This window comes from Poecile atricapillus, chromosome 1 (assembly GCF_030490865.1).
Source record: "Poecile atricapillus isolate bPoeAtr1 chromosome 1, bPoeAtr1.hap1, whole genome shotgun sequence".
In the NCBI taxonomy this organism is placed as follows: Eukaryota; Metazoa; Chordata; class Aves; order Passeriformes; family Paridae; genus Poecile; species Poecile atricapillus.
The window spans coordinates 79098732-79118629 of NC_081249.1; the positions used below are offsets into that span (position 1 = coordinate 79098732).

General features: G+C 35.6%; 1 protein-coding gene across 1 annotated transcript in view; it reads right to left on the reverse strand.

The window, feature by feature from the left end:
- Positions 1-19898, reverse strand: part of DEUP1 (deuterosome assembly protein 1) — a 63751-nt gene that overhangs the window by 22394 nt on the left and 21459 nt on the right. The window contains 6 exon segments of the mRNA XM_058856141.1: positions 1137-1293; positions 7337-7637; positions 13842-14041; positions 16471-16557; positions 17549-17746; positions 19362-19464. Coding sequence (XP_058712124.1) covers positions 1137-1293; positions 7337-7637; positions 13842-14041; positions 16471-16557; positions 17549-17746; positions 19362-19464 — 1046 coding nt within the window.

The following is a 19898-nucleotide window of genomic DNA, read 5'->3' on the forward strand; positions in this document are numbered from 1 at the left end:
TAGTATATTTTGTCTTAGTGAAAATATAGCATCGAAAAACAATTTACATTTTAGCCATGGTCCTGAATATTAATGAGAATTCTTTTACTCACAAACTGGAGCGGTTTGACAGCCTGGTATTATTTTTATCCAGATTTTCCCAGGAAGTTGGCAACAGTATATGCTGGAAAGCAGTTCTTCAGTATCTCATTCACTGAAATTGGTGGTTCATCAACAGTGTCTGTAATTTCTGTTTCGCTTGCACAGCAATAGAATTCAGTATGAATTGCAAATAAAAGGAATCTCAATATAATGTAGATTTTCAGCACATGGAGTTGAATTAACTCTGCTTGGTTATATAATGTTTTCCTATGATGTAGGAAAATGTAAAGAATTTAGGCCCTTACCTAAGACTGATCACATGCTGTCTGAAGTTAAAGTTTTTCCTCACTATTGCAATATAGTTATACAATAAGCCAACATGGTAAAGAAACTTCAATAAAAAATAGGTGCTTTTGAATACAGGTTTTAAAAATTGTGAAGTCGTAATGTAAAGTGCCTGAGATTGGGTTCTGCCCCTGGTGAAGTCTATAGGTCTGGTAAAAGGGGCAATATGGATGGCTTCAGAACATGTGCTTGGTCCTTTAATGTTCTTCTCACAGAGCAGCATTTCCAGAGGCCCAGGGGCTGTTTCCACAGCCAAGAATCACCAGAGCATAGATAAGCTTTTCATGCCAGGAGCCCAGACATGGTTAAAGGCCTTTATTATTTTTTTGTACAATCTAGAGAATTTCTCATGGTTGATTCTAATTTCAAGGGAGTAATTCCACTTATTAGCCCTCTGTACATTACAAAATTTTAAGTGTCTTGTTTCTTGATTTACAATGCTGCAACAGGGTCTCTGCTGCACACAATTGAACCCACCTGTATACTTTAGAATATGTTTAGAGTTTATTTTGTAATATAGTCAAGTTACAATATAATTAAATCTGTTGGATAATGATTATTTTCTTGAAAACTTGGTGTTACAAATACATGCTATTGGCAATGTGCCTAAATACATTAAGCAGCTATTTGCAGATTTTAGTTCTGAGAAACTCATGGGTGATTACTTCGTTTGCTTTCCTTAATTGTGTGACTGGCTTAAGTATGCCTGCTTTGCTGCATCCTGGCATATTTTTTTAGAGTGTTTTCAGAATATCTTTGCAGCTCTTCAAGCTGTGAATTTAAACGTTCTTCAAATTCTCTTGCATGTTTCTCTTCCTCTTGAAGGAACTTCTCTGTTGTTGCAAGGAAGGACATCTCAGGGGGAGACTGAGCAGTGAATAGAAAATCATGGTTAGGAAAAACCATCAAGTGCTACAACATGTTTGCATTATCAAATTCTAGATGTGACAAACATCTTGACCTATAGCAGCTAATAACACTATAATGCTTTACACCTCCTCAAGAAAGCACCATTTTTAAAGGCATACATTTTTGATGGCATCCATGTGCCTAAATGACATGAACTGAACATTGTGTTTGATTACCTCTGATATTCATAGCATTAGGATGTAGACTGGCCATTAAAAATATAAATATCCCACTAGACAGAATTAAGCTGCTGCAGAACCTCCAAAATCTATCGACTATAGGTTATGTTAGTTATTTGGATAATGTAGACCAGGCAGAGGACAACAATCTTTTTTGGAATTACAGACTACAATTAGTGTTGGATGCTGCTGATTGTCTTCTGCAATTTTAGCTCTCTGCTTCTGCTTTCTGAGGAAAAGAAGAAAATCTGTGCTCATTTCAGTACTATTAACTCAGAGCTCTGACATTCTGGAGAATGTACTAAATTTTTGTTCACTGCAAGTAGTTCACTGAAAAAATCTTCTTTCTGTTTAATGAGTATTTAGTGGACTCAGACACAAACCATACCAATAATCAGCCTTTAGATGGTTGTCATGGGATGCAGAGTTGTATAGAGCAAAGGACATGTGTGCATCTTTGCTGGAACAAGTTCTAAATTTTTAAGCACCAATTTTTGTAAATTTTCTTGCTAATATCTCAGATGCATTCATTGGAATATCTTTATCAAAAGAAATGTATGAAATACGTGAAATAATTTTTCTTTTCCTAAAGAGATTATGCCTGTTTAAATACATTCAATGATTTTTTGTAGAGATAAATGCAATTTTATGACATAAATTTTTAAGATTTGGCTGAGGAAAAAACTTAGTATAGGAGTTTTAATATTAAAAGAAAGGTAATATTTTATATTTTATTGTCATATATTGAGAAAAAATTATTGGCATCTTTAATCTTAGTTAAACCATATCTTAAATACTTTTAGTTACTGATTAAGTTATTAGTTTAGAATTTCAGGGTTTTTTTCTAGAATATAAAATTGTTTGAAGTTTATATGTCAGCATATCAAATAGGAGTTCAAATATTCAGGTGGTCTGTGGAAAAGGCCAGTTCTATTACATCAATAAATTTTTACTCCAGGCTGCACTGTATCAGAATGAGGTATTCCTTATTTCTACAGCAACATAGAGACAGATTCGGACTTTTGTTTTCAACTTAACTGAAAACTGCTCTTTAGAAGCTTTTAAGGCTAAAAGATACTAATTGGAAAAATGCTCTAAAGCACCAATCCATTCAAACTCTTTGCAGTGGACTCTGAGACGAAATTTAGAGACTTCCTATAGGAAACCCCTTTTCTTTTCAAAGTACAGAAGTAAGTGATAGCTGGAAATAAATTCTGAGTTCAATACCATCCTTCTTGAGTGAGAGAGGCTTCCTGATGCATAGGGCTCCTAAAATGAAATTCACAGAAAAAGCAGACTCTTCCTTTTCTCAATCCCTCCAAATTAATGTTTTAAAATGATGATCAAGAAAAAGTTACTTAATTTGACATGTATTAATAAGAAACCTAACCACTTTGTGCCGTAACACCCCTCTCTCAATCCTTGTACTAGCAAGAATAAGAAAGAATGCCAATCCTCTAAAGTTTAAGAAAATGGAGGGACATAACCTGCCTTTGATTTTCTTCATAAACATGTGCATGGTTTCTCATTCATAAATTATCACTGTTCCCATATGAAGAGTTTTTCCTGACATTCCAAATGCCATGGCTTCATGCCATTTATTCTTTCATGGGCTGGGTCACAAATACATCTCCTTGTGATGTCAAGATTCAGTGACAGAATTGTTAGTACTATTTTAAATTATTTGAAGAAGGCTTTTGTATTATGGAGAATACATTGGATTTGGAGGCTTTACTTAAAGAATCACCATGTGTTTCCCTTACTGAATACTAGCTATGAAATCACTGATTCAATGCTGAGCAAATAAAATACTTGCAGTGAGAAGCATGAGAAACTGGGAAAATTTGAATCTGAAACACAAATTTAATAGGTGTCATCACCTAGAGAAAAATGTCATGTCAGACTTTTCCTTATGGACTGCAGATTTACACAGCTGCCAGTCTCAGAAAGTTTATATCAAGTTTCAAAATATTCTTAGAGATTCAAAATAATAATGCTTATAATTACTGACTTGTCATTGGAAACAGATTGGCCTCACGATCAATCTATCTTCCCAAACTGTTAAATGTTCTTCTCTTCAACTGGTACTTTGATGTGTTTCTTCTTGAAATACACTGTAAACTCCAAATGAGACATTTCTGAATTTCTCAGAGCTGAGAGAAGAATGTTTCTCACTTAGAATAAGCAGGTCATGGCTCCCCACAGCTCCTTACCCGAGGGTCAGACATCACAGACTATGATTTTAGATAGGACCCTAATGCATTGTTTTTCATGCACTTTGAGAGAGGGTTTTATCTAAGCAAGTCTAAAAGACAACTCTTTGTTAGCAGCACTTTGCTTTTCAAGCCTCTGGTCTGTTCTTTCATTATGTTCGTTATTGTCTTTACTTTTGGCCTCTGAGGAAGAAGAAACACAAAGAAAGTGCTTTAATCCATGTCTCAGATGAGATTCATAGTCTCTGGTTTTGAATTTCTTTTTCGCAGATATTACTGCTTTTATGTCTTTTGGTTTTCTAACTGAAACTGGATAGAGATGTGTTCATTGTAAGCTTTCCCTCTAACCTGTTTGGGTAATAAAGCAACGAGGACTCTATTGTTTCATTTCTACAGTGCCAGCTGATCTCCTATTTCTTTGGTGTATATCAGTAATGAGAATCACCTTTCTGCCTGGAAATGAAGGAGTGCACCTGACAGAGATACATATTTTTATAGATGAAATATGTGCTAAGTATGTCTTCTCCTTAAATAAGAACTACCCAAAGCAGTTAAGAATTAATTCTGGGTTGCTGGGGAGGAGCCCTTCAGGTGGAAGCTAGCTCTCTCAAAGGGAGAGACAGAACTGCCTAATTAGTCTCTTACTTGCCCCATGAGCTGTCCCAGCATTCTTGGAGGCATCTTCAGCAGGGCAGCAAGAAAGCTTTAACATGTGCGATATTTTAACATTTACTGGTCAAATCATGAGCAGTCAAACCCCATTGTTAGAGTCTTCTCATGTTTAGCTGCTTCTACTTTCCAGGAAAGTTTAATAACAAGAGTAGAAATTGGTCTGGCTAATTTTAATCTCATAGTGACTAAATTTGGGATGTTTTGAGAGTAACCCTACACTACAATATCTCTTAGGCAGCAGGTACAGATGCCTATCTTAAACATGCTTCTGTTCATATATGAAAATTAAATTTGAAATGCCTAGAAAATTGGAGTGACATAGGAAGATTTTTAGAGGGCCTACATAGCTAGGAAATAGTAATACCTAGGGGAGAGAGGCATGGACTATAGCATGCCTCAGGGTAGGATCAAGACTGTCAAAATAATTCCTAATGATTTCCAAGGGCAGAATTTCCACAACTTTCCATTGCAAACTATTTATTAAGCAAGTTCCCATACTAATGTTAGAAAATTTCCTAATGCCTAATTTAAATTTTAATTATTACAGCTTAAGTCTTGTATTTCCAAGCCTTGAAAGCCAGAACAAACAACTGTCTATCATCTTTAGAGAAATATGAGAAAGTATTTATGACTAAAAGATCAACCAATCATTTTCTGAAGTTGTTCATTTCAGGAAGAGAGTACAGCCTAAAGTACTATTTAGAGGAAAAAGTATTTTCCAGATTAGGAAACCCTTGAAACAAGAATTTTTGGGGTTATGGGAATTTCCAGTGAATCCCAGCTGAGCTCTCTAGTTTATTCTAAGGCAAGAATGACACTATACATGTAACCTCTAAGTAAGAATGTGAAAGGGCAGAAGGTAAAAGTGGAACATTTACTAATCTTTGTCTGAAGATTCTCTACCAGGGGGAGGGACACAAGTCATTGTCTAAAGCCCTAGAGACTATTTTCTTTCTCCCCTCAATACCAATAGAGTTATTTTGGTAGGTATCAGGACATCACCTGGAAATTTGATGTTTTCAATTTGGCATACAAATATTCTTTAGAAAACTAGTGCCTTATAAAATTCTCCGAAGTTTTGAACATACTGGAGATTTCATGTGGGTCCTGTCCCTGTGTTCTATACCCCTCAAGTCCTCAGAAATCTGTCAAAGAACTCTGCTTTAACATACTGTGTATTTCCCCCCTCTTTCTCCTCAGTGCAACAGCTTTCCATTTGAATACAGATCTCTGGAGTAACAGACTACTGAATTCTGCACCAAAGCTGTGGTATTCAATGTCAGCCTGAGTGACGATTTGATTTCAGTGGTCTGAATTTGTACCTGCTTCAAAGCCACTGATTTGGACCTAGACTCTATATGAGAAACATCTCTTGTTTAATAGTTATGTACTTTGCCCACACACCAGCTGGAAAGTCAGCTGGCCTGAGTGCCAGCTGGGTAATAGTTTCCCAGCTGGGTAATACTTTCTGCATCTTGCAGAAGTGTCTCAGAATGGACATTTTTCCCAGGCTTTCTGGAAACAGAAGCTTTGTGATTTGGTGTCTTGTCTGATGCTTCTGACAGAAGAGAGAAGAGCTGGTGTTTATCAGACTCATCTGGAAAAGTCCAAATGACTCTTTTCATGATCAGCAGTTTAAAGAGAAAAACTCTCAAGCTGTGAGAAACCAAAAGCCATTTACTTAAAATTCCTGTGAAACGTAAGAATGTAAAAATGGAATTGAGATCAAACATCTGGGACTACCTTGTTCCCACTGTTCTTAGACTACTGGGACAGAGCTGATGGGACCACAGTAAGAGAAGGGCTGCACAGCAATCCCTGCTTCCCAGGCATGCCATCATTGTGGTTCTTGCCATCAACAGTGAGATTCTGGACTATGGAAATAGTTCTGCAGCAGCCATGTCTCTGATAGGAAGGGATGTGCATTTGTATCTGAAATGGACAGCAGAACCGGGGTACAACCACCACAGGTACGATTGCCTGTCAATCCCTCTAGTAAATGCTTAAGTCTTCCCTCTTCTCCCTCTATAGGTTCAGCCAGAGCCCTGCAGCTGAGGATCTCCTGGTTCATGTAGAGATCCATGTAACCCAGCTGGGCAGAGGGAGGCCTGTAGTTCATTCCTCACTTACATTCTTAGTTCCACTGCTTACTGACGGTACGGTTTCATGGTTTGAGGTCAGGAAAGTGCTAATTGTCAAGTGGAAAACAATAGTGGCCTGTAGTGGAGGCCTAAGGAAGAAGAGAAGATACTAAGGAAGAGGATAAAGCTCAAATTCAAAGGGAGCTCTAAAGCCAAATAATTATGGAAGCGTTTTCTTAAGAGTTCCTAGGCAAAGTGGGATTTGTCCCACTTGTCATGGAGGATAATAGTCTCCAGCCTATGAAGACTAAAAGAAAGAATGCTGTCCTATTACTCTTGAAAAATAAGGATCACAGTAGTTATAATTTCTGTTTCTTTTCAAATACAATAGCTAACATATGGAAAATAGTTGCTGTGATTTTTCTGATTTCATCCATCAATCAAAGAGATGTAGATCAAATAGGAACCTGATCTGTCTAATAGCACTTAAGGCAGTAAGTTTTCAGGTATTATGGAAATACACTTGAAGCAGAGTACTCTTACATAGGCAATACAAAGCAATGTGCCCCAATATAGAAGCCAGTAAGCTAAAATGTAGAAATCTTTCTCACAGTCACATAATGGCAGGTAATTATCACCATCATTATTAGAACAGAGGTATGGCTCAGTAGGGGATGTTTAATATCCAGAAAAACCGCACTTCTGTTAGGATAAGATATTTCCATTTTTGCTGGGCTGGCACTGTGTAACTAACAATGACAACAAGAGTGGTCTAATTTTTGGCTCTGTCAAGGCTGCATTTGATCCACAGATGGATTTTTGAGAATAAATGTGTTACAGGAAAACAGTTACTTACCAATAATTTGATTTCTTCCTCACTGTAAGCAGGGCTCTGAAAGCTGCCTATTCTGCCCACTTCAGGAAATGGCCCAGGAAAGCCCAAAGGATACCCCTCTGGTGTTAATGGAGATTTATGAACTATTTTCTTTTCATGACCTCTAAGAAATGGATGAGAAGATAGAGTGCTATCACTGTTTGAACCAGTGATATTGCCTTGGCCATACAAAGCAGGACTACAGTTTCTGTGGTATCCACCAGCAGTGAGCATAGCAGTCTGTTGACATTCCACTTCCCATGAATCTTTATTTTGGAAAGATCTAAAAGAAAAAGAATTGAAATATGAAACCCAGTTGAACCTCATAAGCTATCACAGCAAAGCGAAGGGTTTTTCATTGTATTTATTTACACAGTTTTGATTACTTAGTTGTTTAAACTGTTTCATGCATGAAGTTGTGGGCATAAGATTAAGCATTACCCAATTGCAGCAATTTAGCAATTTCCACCTAGATTACTGTAAAAGTCTGAGTGTGCTTTCTCTGTCTGCTTCAGCTGTGAATTAAACCACCCGAATTTAAACCCTTTCACTGGAGCTTGGGTTGAGGAACCTTGCCTTGGTTGGTACAACTGTGGCAGAAGGAGCTAAAACACAAACTCACTTCAGGTATTGAAGATGCCAATACTCCTTAAGGAACTCCTTTGTTACCTGTCCTTTGCTAATGGCTACCATTCCTTTGGCTTTCCAGTGGAAAAAGCTATGCAAGCACTCTTTGGCCATGTCTAGGAACTAGAATGAATTTAGCCACACAAATAGAGGAAATGAAATATCAAAGTGTGAGAGGAGAGAAAAATCCTATTAGTGGTTGGATAATTAGTCATTTTTGATCTAATATTATCTTAAACAACTATGTTCAAGAGGCTAGAACTTAGAATAAATGCTTAAACAAAAAATAGTACAGGAATCTTTGATTCTGCATTTTTACTGCAGTGACAGTTTTGCCACTGACTTAATGATAACACTCTGGAGATTAATATAAAAATTATTAGATTTAAAAAATATACTTTCTAAAAAATTGTACAATAGCATGGTTTTGTAACAATAAATGAAATCTTCAAGCTTAAAAATAATTTTTAAGCATTTTATTATGATGTTTCAAAACTCTTGTATCTCAGTGATCAGAACAGATGTGCAAATACGTATTTCTAATCATTTGTATTTCTGTAAAAACTATTTGCTATTTAATAGCAACTTAAAAAAAAAAATTCTTCCCATTCAAAATAGTTAACTGAACAATTCTGATACTGTACTGATAAAAGCAGAAAATTTTGAGACTTGCTTGCCCAGATGTCTGCAAAATTACATGAATTTTCAATTGTATCATTCCTTGTCTTATACACCAAAACATGCAGAAAAACGTTATTTCAGATTCTATTAATTTTATGCTACAGTATTTCTACCTGAGATAAAAATTTCCATTGTATTGAAGTCTGTGCTTATGATGAAATTTTAATCTTGGGAGGTAACTACTAAAATGTGATAGCAGTTTGAACAGATTCTATCATTGCAACTATCCTAAAACACTCTACTAATTTGAAATGCAGCTATAAAAGCTTTTAAAGAGCATGTAAAATATAATTCAATAAATATGCAAGCGTATGCAGCGCCACTCAGTACCTTTTTTTCTTTTTAAATAAAAGAACTTTCCAAGTGTAGGGAAAAGAGTGTTTTCTGCAGAAAGATCATACTGTCATTTTCTAATCTTAATTTAAATGCTTGGTGTTGGGAAAGAGTGGCTGTGGAGCATTGATGGACCTGCTTTTACATAAGCCCTTCTGCTGGTTTTCACAGGGATAGGGTTGATTTTCTTCACAGCAGCTTGTATGGGGCTGTGTTTTGGATTTGTTCTGGAACCAGTATTGATAACACAGGGATGTTTTAGTCACTGCTCAGCAGCACATGCACAGAGGCCTCTTCTGCCCCTCACCCCACCCCACCAGTGAGGAGGCTGGGGGTGCACAAGGATTTGGGAGGGGACACAGCTGGGACAGCTGATCCCAGCTGACCACAGGGATATTCCAGAGCATATGGGAGCATGCTCAGCAATAAAAAGCTGGAGGAAGGTTGCCTGGGCCTCACATGACAGGTGGTGAGCAATTCCACTGTTATAACTGGGCATCACTTGTTTAATATATTCTAATTATAGCATTATTATTACTATTGTTATTGTTATTATTACTACTACATTCCTTTTCTGTCCTACTAAATTGTGTCTCAACACATGAATATTACTTTTTTTAAATTTCAATTCTTTCCTTGTGACTGGGGGAGTGAAGAAGCAATTGTGTGCTGTTTACCTGCCAGGTTAAACCACAAAAGACCTAAAACATGAAACTGAATATTTAGTACATGAACTGTGCAGAACAACTCAGAGAACTAATGAAGAACATATTTTTTTTCTCTGATTACAAAAGAAGCTGTGATTAGAGATACTCTGAATGCTATGGCAAAGCAAATTATAAGCATGATGCTGTATTATTATTTGTTACTATAATTTAATTTTTACTATAGTAATAATACTATTATACGTGCTAACATAAAACTCTCTGAAACTACTCAACAAACCTTCTAGTTTTCTAAATCACCTTAAATGTTTACCTTTATGGAGGCAGAGTTTTCTCCTTTCTTTCATGCTTTTCTTTACATAAATATACTCTGCTTTTTGAGCACAGGAGAATTTCTTTTCTCTTTATTTTTCTTCCTATTTTAAAGTCCATTCCATCTACAGTTTGGGTGAAGGGCACCATGAAAAAAAGCCTGCCACAACTGAAGATAGATGGCGTGAATAATAAAATCACAGATTTTTTTAATCTCATGTTCTGACCTTTTTAGAAGTAATTTTCTCTCTAAACCCACAGCGAAGTCCATGTGATCAGTTTCCCTTTTTTCCCACAGAACTGCTTCTCTATGTATTTAATAACAATTATTTACTGTTGTGTTATAACTTCTCTAAGAACAGAATTTTTGGACTTGAGTGCCTACTTGACTTGGGTTATGGTAGCCTTTCGATAATAAAAACAGACACTGCACCTCCACTCCCCCCCAAAAAAGGACTGATTTTTTTAAAAAGGAACTCCCATTCTCCCCCTCCTAGAGTAATCCGTAGGTTTGCTGGGCCTGCTTGCTATTTTGGAAAAACATGACACCTGCATTAAGGTGCTTTGATAGGGATATTTGGCCTTTACTTTGTATGGTTTTCACAGTTGTGATTTAAACTTCTACCAGTTAATGTGCAAAATAACATCTAAGAACATAGATCTACTTTCAATACAATCTGCAAATTTGTAGGAAGCTGTCCATTTGTTAACACTACCAGTGCAAATACATTATTATTACTACAGCTGAACTACTTATGCTTTCAGTGAGATTACTGTCATAGAGTATTTAACATGTACACATACCACACAAATAATATCACTGTTGACATGGTGACATAGGGGACAAGTAGTGAAAGAACAGTGTCCTCACAAAAAGAATTTATATAGACAGGATCTACTTTTCCAGACACATACATAAAATCTGCCTGGTCCCTGTGAGGTCAATGACTTCAGTGATGCAAAAAACCCCAAATACCTTACACAGCTGGTTGACATAATCAGCATAATACCCTTGAGAAAGAAAACTACAGATCTTTAATGACCAAAATGTCTTCAAGAATTTGTGCTATTGCTTTTACCTGGCAAGTATAATAGCTAGCTTGATTTTAAAATTGATAAAAAGCCTTTTCCTGAAGAATTGTTTTGTTTTCACTGCTTCCACTTCATTTATTGCACTAACTGATACAGTGGTGAGTGTGACTAAGAGTTGTATGATCTCCAAAGAGTAGAGAAAACCTCCTTCACACAGATATTTTACTGCAAACACACATCCACTGAGTGTTCCCCAGCTACCTTAGCAGGTATTAAGACTTAGCATTTACCCTTCACTTTTCCCACATGACTAAAATGCATTGGCTTGATCAGTTATCCATTTAGTGCACATTTTTGTGGTAAATAAATAGCTTTTCATTTCAGAACTCATAGGCATGTTTTGATTTTGGAAGAAACAAACGGAACATATCGGCTTCATCAGAGAAAGTCCTCTTCAACCATGCCCAAATTTACATCAACTGCATATGGTCAAGGTCTAACTAAAGGATTGAAATCTAGAAAAGACTGAGGAAAGCTTATGTAAATTGCAATTAGAAGTAAGATAATTACATAAGGAAACAGTAATTAATGAAGATGGTTATAGGTAGAATGTGGGCATAGTCCTTTTTTAGCAAAAAGATGCTACCTCTGCATATCTTTCTTTCTAATACCTAGACATTCACTGTATACTGAAAAAAAAGAAGAAATCATGCCGCTTTTTGGCCTGCCAGTATAACTTCCTGCAATTTCCTGTGTTTTCTCTAGAGGTCTCCTCTCTAAGACATGATGGTTCCTGTGCCCAGGATTCCACTACTGATTGAGAGACACAGCTGAAAAATATTGTAGAATATACACCCGTCCCTTGCACCAACACCAGGTTTTCTAATTTTTTACCATATTAAAAAAAGGATTTTGTGCCCTTTCTCCAGTGCCATAATTACCATGGAAACAGAACTGCAAATTAAACCAGAAATAACAGGGTTTACGCTCAGAATAAAATAAAACATACCCCAGATTTTAACTTATCTAACATCAATTTCCTAGTTTATCTGCATACATCTAATGGTTGAAAATATAATTTTAGTTTTCTGGAAAAATCCTTAGGTAGTTTCCTGCTTGGGAACAGAGAAGTGATAGTACAAAGTGGGCCCAATCATAAAAGCACTGGCAAGGTGATGTACATACACAGTACATGTCAAATTTGCATGTTTTAAAATCTGTGTATTTATTTGAAAATCTGAATAGCTCTTCATTCAGGAATTTTAATGCATGATTTAGATACTGAAATCCAGGCTCAATATATCTGTTTCATCATATTAACGACAATAATAATAATTTATATTGTGTTCAGTAGTCTGGTTGAGATTTTTCTTGTGAGAAAGGTCAGCTCTCACAGGTGTCTCTCTCACAGTTTTGATTGATCTTCCAACAGCTACGAAATCACAATCCTGCAAATTACATGCATAGTTCTATTGTCTCAAATATTTATATTCTCATAAATTAAATTTCATAGTCTCTTATGTACAGCAAGTGTAAATACTGAGAAAATGAGAAAAAAATCTTACTTCCTTCTCACTTGAGAGGAGTTAAGCATGAGCAAAAATTGCACTGACCAATTTTGTGAAGTTATGAGACGTATTGGTGCAGAATAATCTGTACCTTGGTTTACAAGTATTTGTTTCAACAACATCTTCAACATATTTTGAAAATTCACAGGATATCGGCCATACCTGCCACTTCCAAAGACAGGTGGATGTATGTAAACATATACACCTCCATATAATATATCTATTTATTTTCATAAACACATGAATACTATCTCCAACACAAAACAACACTCCTTAAAAAGAAATTAAAATTTAGGCAAAACTGGATCTACCTATACTGGGATGCTGCTCTATTTTTCAGAAAAAAAAAGTGTTTTAAATTTTGCCAAAACCTAAATGTATGAGTTTGAAGTTTTAACACATCCAATTTTAGCTCCAACTATTTCAACTTTACTCCACAGATCTGTTTCATGTTAGTGCTATCATGTCAGTTCTTTATTACAAATAATCAACATATTTAGCTTCCTATTAATTTTTATTTTCCTGTAGTATGAAATACTGTTTAGCAGGGAGGGTTTTTTGTTTTTTAATTTTTTTTATTACAATGCCATGATTATAATATGCTTGAAGGCAATTCAGTGGCTCACTGAATACAGGGAAAGAAGAAAGTCATCACTACAATGCTTTCTATGAGTCTGAATATTCTCAAGTCTCATTATTTTTCCCTAACAAGGAGTTTATTGTAGTAATGACTTACTCAGGGCATCTGAAATTATGTTTCTTTTAAAAATCAGGTCACCCAAGAACACCAAAACCAGACAAGGCATTAAAATACATTTATTGAAACTTCCAACAAATGAAACTGGAGGACATAAAGCTTTTCAGCAGGGCCTATAGTTCAAACTGCTTATTAAGAGAACCTCCCGTAGAGAAGTTTACCTCTCATGTTGATTTTTCTATCCTTTTCTTGTCTTGTTTTTATTTGGTAGTAAAAATACAGTCTGCTCTATTTTGCAAAACCTGGAACTAAGAACAGCTTGAGCAGCATATAAAAAGTTTTTAAAGTTTCATGCTAATTACAGATATTAAACATTTCTGGGACTTCTTTTATTGCCAATTTCCATCAGCCATCAAGAAAATGTAGGAAGTCCTTACAAATATACTAACTAGGTCTGATATTTATATTGGTGGGAATTTTGAATGAACAGAAACAGCAAAAACTTGACAGTTTGGCCTAGTCAGACCATCCAAAACACTTAAAAGAAATTTCATAAACAATCTAAATATTACCTCTCTTCTGTTTCTTGCACCTCTGAATGGGTTTGGTAGCTGTGCTCTGTTTCCTTATATGTATCCATGCAACCCAGTATCGATGTTTCTGTGTCATTTTGTAGTTTAACAAGGCTATTTTGTAGTCTTAAATTCTCATGTTTCATTTTGCGAACAGAAGCTGTGAAATTTCCATGTTCTTTGTTACATAAATCTATACACTGTGAAAAGAGATAATACCATCATTAAGCAGTTATTTTTTCCACAGTAAATGGGTATATTTTTAACAAGCAAACACAAAACAATGTTCTGTGCTAAAGAAAAGACCTAGCTACCATATATAATCATGCAACATTTAGGGCAAACCAAAAGGATTGCCTCCAGAAAAAAAATCACAGTAGTTAAATGGAAAAGAAGGGATAACAGCTTCTATAACACAATAAAACAAATTAAAATTTCTCAGCAAACATGCATTCAAAATATTACTGTTGTAAATTTATCGCTTGCTTTGTAAAACAGATGACATAAAAACAACCATAACAGCTATAGCTGCAGACTGTATTGCTCCCTCTAGAAACAATTCCTTCAAAAATAACAAGCAAAATTATAGGAGTTCATTACTATACTAGATACAGAGTATGTGTACAGTTTAATATGTGTGTTGAGACAGTCACCTTCAGTTTCTGAAGCAGTGAGTAAAGCCACATCAGCACAGAGCTCTCTGTCCATGTCACTGAACCCTGCTCCTCAGCTGGGTTAGCCCACATGGTGTGCAAGGCAAAATACTGAAAATTCAAGCCACACATGCACTGTGATCAGGGGCTAAACACCCCCACCCACTAGGATATCAAGAAGGGAAGATAGATATTAGCTCTGGAAGTTGTCTAGCCAGGATACTCTGTTCTTTTTTTTCTCCTATCACTTAATCTACAAAGGCTACAGTGCACACCTGAGCCAGCTATTTTGGAACTATCTCTCTGCAGAGTACAGCACTGCATTGTGTAATATATTTGCAATAACAATATACTGTCGGCACCAGGAAATTCTCAAAAGGTTTATCAGATTACACACAAAAGACTAAAATCCCTTGCATTTCATTAAGTTGTGCTTTTATATGTTCCTAGATTTACCTTATTCTCTTGGAACTCAGTAACTCATTATTTGGTTCTTAGTACATGGCTGGCACAACTGTGCTTCGACATTTGAAAGCTTGTCTATTCCTTGCACTGATTTGATGCCATCTCTTCCTGTGAACCTTGCTTTGCTTAATTTTAGGGGGAATTCATGAGCCAAGCTGGCATGGAAATACCAGAAGGTATAAGAAAATTTAATATTTCATGCAACTATGGGGGAGCAGGGGCTCAGCTACATCACAAAAGCGGGAGGAGTGGCGGAACCGAGGGAGGAGGAGAATGCTAAGTCATCCAACCACTAATAGCTCTAGAGTCAGCAGTGAAGTTATAATGGCATGAACCCCGAAAGTGAGCTGGCCCAGCTACATTGCTTTTGACATCTAAACCCTGACAGTAACCCTGCCTGATGATGCATCACACCACACAGACTTAAGGCTGGCACTGGTCTCTGAGGTCTGTGTAGTGCTCCACTGTACAGCACAAACATGTCCATAAAAATCTCTCCAATCCCTGCAATCTTAATATCAAATATATCACAATCTCTAATGTTTAGATCCTCACAATATACTAGTAAAGCAGGAAAGAATTTTTAAGTCCACAATTCTACTGAAACATGTATTGACCTTGGAATACATAGTAACTGGATTTTACTGTTAAAATATAACAAACGTGATGTCTCCAAGGACCCTTGTCAGACAGCTCTTCTCAATCTTCAAGAAAAGTGTCACTGCAGAGAAGATGGATGTATACACACATCCATCTATGCTTCCACAGTAATATATATACACATACAGATATCCATAATAGTGTGTATGTATGTGTAGGTAAAGCATCACTGATGGACATCTATGCTACTTGAAGGGTGTGAATAAATGTGACATTCTTAACATTCCAGTAGGATTTTTTTTTTTGGTGATAAATACAGTAACTGCAGATGTTCTGTAAGCAGGGGATGTTTTGAAGCTTTTTGTGGAAAACAGGATATATACTATTAATTATACCTTCATAAATCATAGTTCTAGATAATCTTACGGCACACTTTTTATGAATTAAATTTTAAAGATCCCCTGTTTGGAGAGATAAAAATACTAAACTGAAAATAAGCTGGGTGGGAGCAAAATGTGACAGTTTTCTACACTGCTATTTAAATACCATGTGAACAAAGGGGTAAGGTATTAAAAAAGGGACATATTTTTGTCTGTGAGAATGATGACTAAACTTAAATAAGTGATATCACTTAAAAAAAATAAGCTCCCAGAAATTGTTTAGTGTCTAGACAGTTACTGAAAAATTTAGCTTACTTGGAGTTTAATACAATTAAGGTAAAAATTACTCTTAGCTCTACTCATTTTCAGGCTGTGTGTGAATGCCACTTGGTTTTGATTATGTTGCACAGCTTATTTTTATTTATTTAATCTATGCAAGTCAGGAATCTCTAAATCTGCCATGATCTTCATCTAAATTTACAATAAATATAAGTAACTATTCCGCATACTTCATAGGTTAAAAAAAATTACCATGCAATTCTCACACTTCTGGTTTTCCACCATTTCTTTTAGATGTGTGTTTTCAGATTTGATAACTTGGTAATGGAATTCCAAACACTAGGAAAAGATTAAGTTCATAGTTAAATACAAGAATATTACTCTCAACTGGAATAACACTGGGTATAAATATATTTAAGCTTAATTTTACAAAATGTACATTAGGAATTACAAAACCTATTATAATATTTTTAAATATAGCAATACCAATGTAGGAAGAAGTATTAAACCATCTATAAAAGATATAAAAATGCAATGCCTCTGAATTTATTTAACTTTTTGAAAGAAGTAACGACTTAGGAAAACAAGAAGTTCAAATGCAGTTACTACATAGAAATAGGGACAGATTTTATAGGCCACTGAAACTGGATGAAATCCTCTTCATGACGTCTAGAAATAATATCTACTCTTTTAGTGATTTGGAAATACCTGGTAAAGAGTGCCACACAACAAGAGATATCTCTCATTTTCCCAAACACTAACTTTGCTATTATCTAAAGTAAAGTTTTACTTCAATCAGTTTTCCAGATGTAGTGACCCTCTCAGAAACTGTAGAGATACCCCGAAGCCTCTAAATGTGATTGTTCTTTTGTTTTACAAACTAAGTAACGAGATGACAAATCTGTTTTTAAAACAAAAATTTGCCACCAAGATCCCCACTGTATCTTACAGTTTCCAGCTATAAAATTACTCAAATTTTCTATGCAGATTTGTAATATTCTTCAAAAAGCTTTAGAAAACACTGAAAAATTAGAAACTTAAAGCATATGCAATTACCACAAACTGCAAGTTTTCAAGATCTTTTAGATGTTAAAATGGTAACCAGATGTGATGGTCAGAACAAATTTCAATTTAGATATACAGCTGACATTTACTGGTGATTTCTCGTTCCAGTATCAATTTGGCTGCTTTTGTAATACTTCACAGATATTACAGCACCACTGATAAAAACTACAGCAAGAAATGTGATGTCTTTTTTTTCACAGATAATGAATGTCATTATCAAGAGTGTGGAGTAAAATGATGTGGGCTGCTTTGCCTACTTGCATACCTGTTGTTTAGTTAACAATTTGTGTTTTGTCTCTAACTCCATTTTTAACTGTCTTTCCAGAAGACTAGCTTTCTCCATGATAGTTGCTATAGTGATCTCCTTCTGATGAAGCTCCTCTGTCAGGTCAGAGATTTCTGTCTTCATTCTTTCCTGCTCAGAGCAATGGGACTGCTCTTCTCGATAAACATGGTTTCTTATCTGTAGCAAATACATTTCAAAAAGAAAAAATGCTGTGCAGTAAATATGATTGTATGACGTGCTACTTATCAGTGACTTTTTCTGGTGTTGCTTCCAAGACACCAACTCTCCTAACTGAATCAGAGATTCTGAGATTGTAAAACAAAATGTCTCTGAAAGTCAGTGCAGAGAAATACATTTATTTTTACATCTTTTTTTTCAACACTTCTCTTGTACTTCCATTTGCCTATTTAATATTAAATAGGCGTTAAAATATTTAATATTAGAAATTAACAAAATACAATACACTTCAATTAACCTTTTAAAAGAAAGTAATAAAAATTATGTTAAGAATTGGAATTTATGGTAAAGAATATCCTAGGTAATATCCATTTAATAAATTCAAGTACTATTTATTTATACAGCACCTAAGTTAAGTTAGGTTTAAAAACAGTTTGACGAAGCTTAAATTAACTTAGAAACAATATAAGTACATTAATCTAGAGGCTCTTTAATAAGAAATGGTGCTAGAAATAAAGGGTATATATGGCAAATCACTTTATGAGAATTTTTCCTGCCATTAAGGTCAAACTTTCTTCGATACCGCCTGTGTAGAGTTCTCCAAAGTATCAACAAAAAAATTGTTTTCCTAATTTTTCTACTATAACCAACAATTTAGTACTGAGAGATTTTTTATTGTGTAAGAAACAAAACAACAAAAACCAGCATAACAACCTTTGAACCCATTTTAACAACTTTTAAAGTACTATATATGAGTAACAGATTGCATTTCATTTTTATTTATGCGAACAGCACAGAAATATTAGAATTGTATAAAACTAGACATAGATGCAAAAACCCTAAGAGCTGGATCATGACTGTCATGCCAAAACTGGTGAACCCAACTCGATGCATCCAAATAGAGACATTCAAAACCCACTTGGCATGCATTCCTGTAACCTGCTCTAGGTGGCAGGGGGTTGGACCCTTCCAACCGTAACAATTCTGTGATTTCTGCTTACATTGCTGCTTGGCAAAACCACAACATGCTTGTAAGACAAATTCTGAGCATCCTCTACTTCCAAAGTATTTCAGCCTGCCAAGCCATACACCATGCCACAGTGTCATGCCATGCTGCTTGCTCACAGCACTTTTGGAAATGTGCAACACAATGTGATGCATTGTTCCAGTGTGAGAGCTGTGGTGTGCAGCAGGTACCTGATTAGGCTTAGCCTTGTGTGAGTATCTGCCACAGTGACTTGTATCAGTTATCTGTTTGCATATCCTACCTCTGAGACCACCTACAAATTACAGCTTAGCTCTACAGGCTAATAATTAATCAGAGCTTTGGAGGCTTTCTTAGTTGCATGGTATTATCTGTATCACAGTAATGCATAGGCATAGGTCTCTTCCATCGTTTCAATGAAGTAGGTAGACACAGAACCAGAATGCCAGTTTTACAGCTACACAACTAATTGCAATCATATATGAAATCTTTTTCATATAAAAAAACTTATGCTGTCCTGAACCTACAATGCATCCTCCTGCTCTCTACAGTATATGCACATACGCTAGGTCAGTACTCTCTCCTAAAAATCCTGTACTGCAGTTAAGACCTGGAAATTATATGAAATACCTTGTTCAGCTCTTCTTTGTGTTCTTGACTTCCTGCAAATAGCAATAACTCAGTGTTTTTATTTTCTAGTTGCTCAGTAAACTGAACATGAGATGATTGATGCCTTTAAGTAAGAAAGAAACAAAACATGAAACAACCAGAACATTCAATACTCTTTACCTTGCAATATCCTCTCCACAGTGTAAAACTGTAGAACTGCTTGCTGATGAAAAAATACCCCCAAACATAACCACCATTTGGCCTAAACCAGGCTGGATTTTGGGAGATGTCTAGGAATTAAGGACAATACAACTATGTGCAGAAAGAATCTTGAAAGCTCCTCTAGACTGGTATTTCATATATTTTGAAATGGCTACAGCATATTAGATTAGCCACAAAATCATGACGATTTTATTCAAAGGAGGTTAGGGAGAATCTTAATTGCATTGTTTCCAAAGTGTTTTCCAAAGCTGAGAAAATGAAAGACTGTAAAGATATAGGTAGAAATATCTGAAATGCGTTGATTTGTAGAAATCTAGGCATCATTAAAGCCTTTTA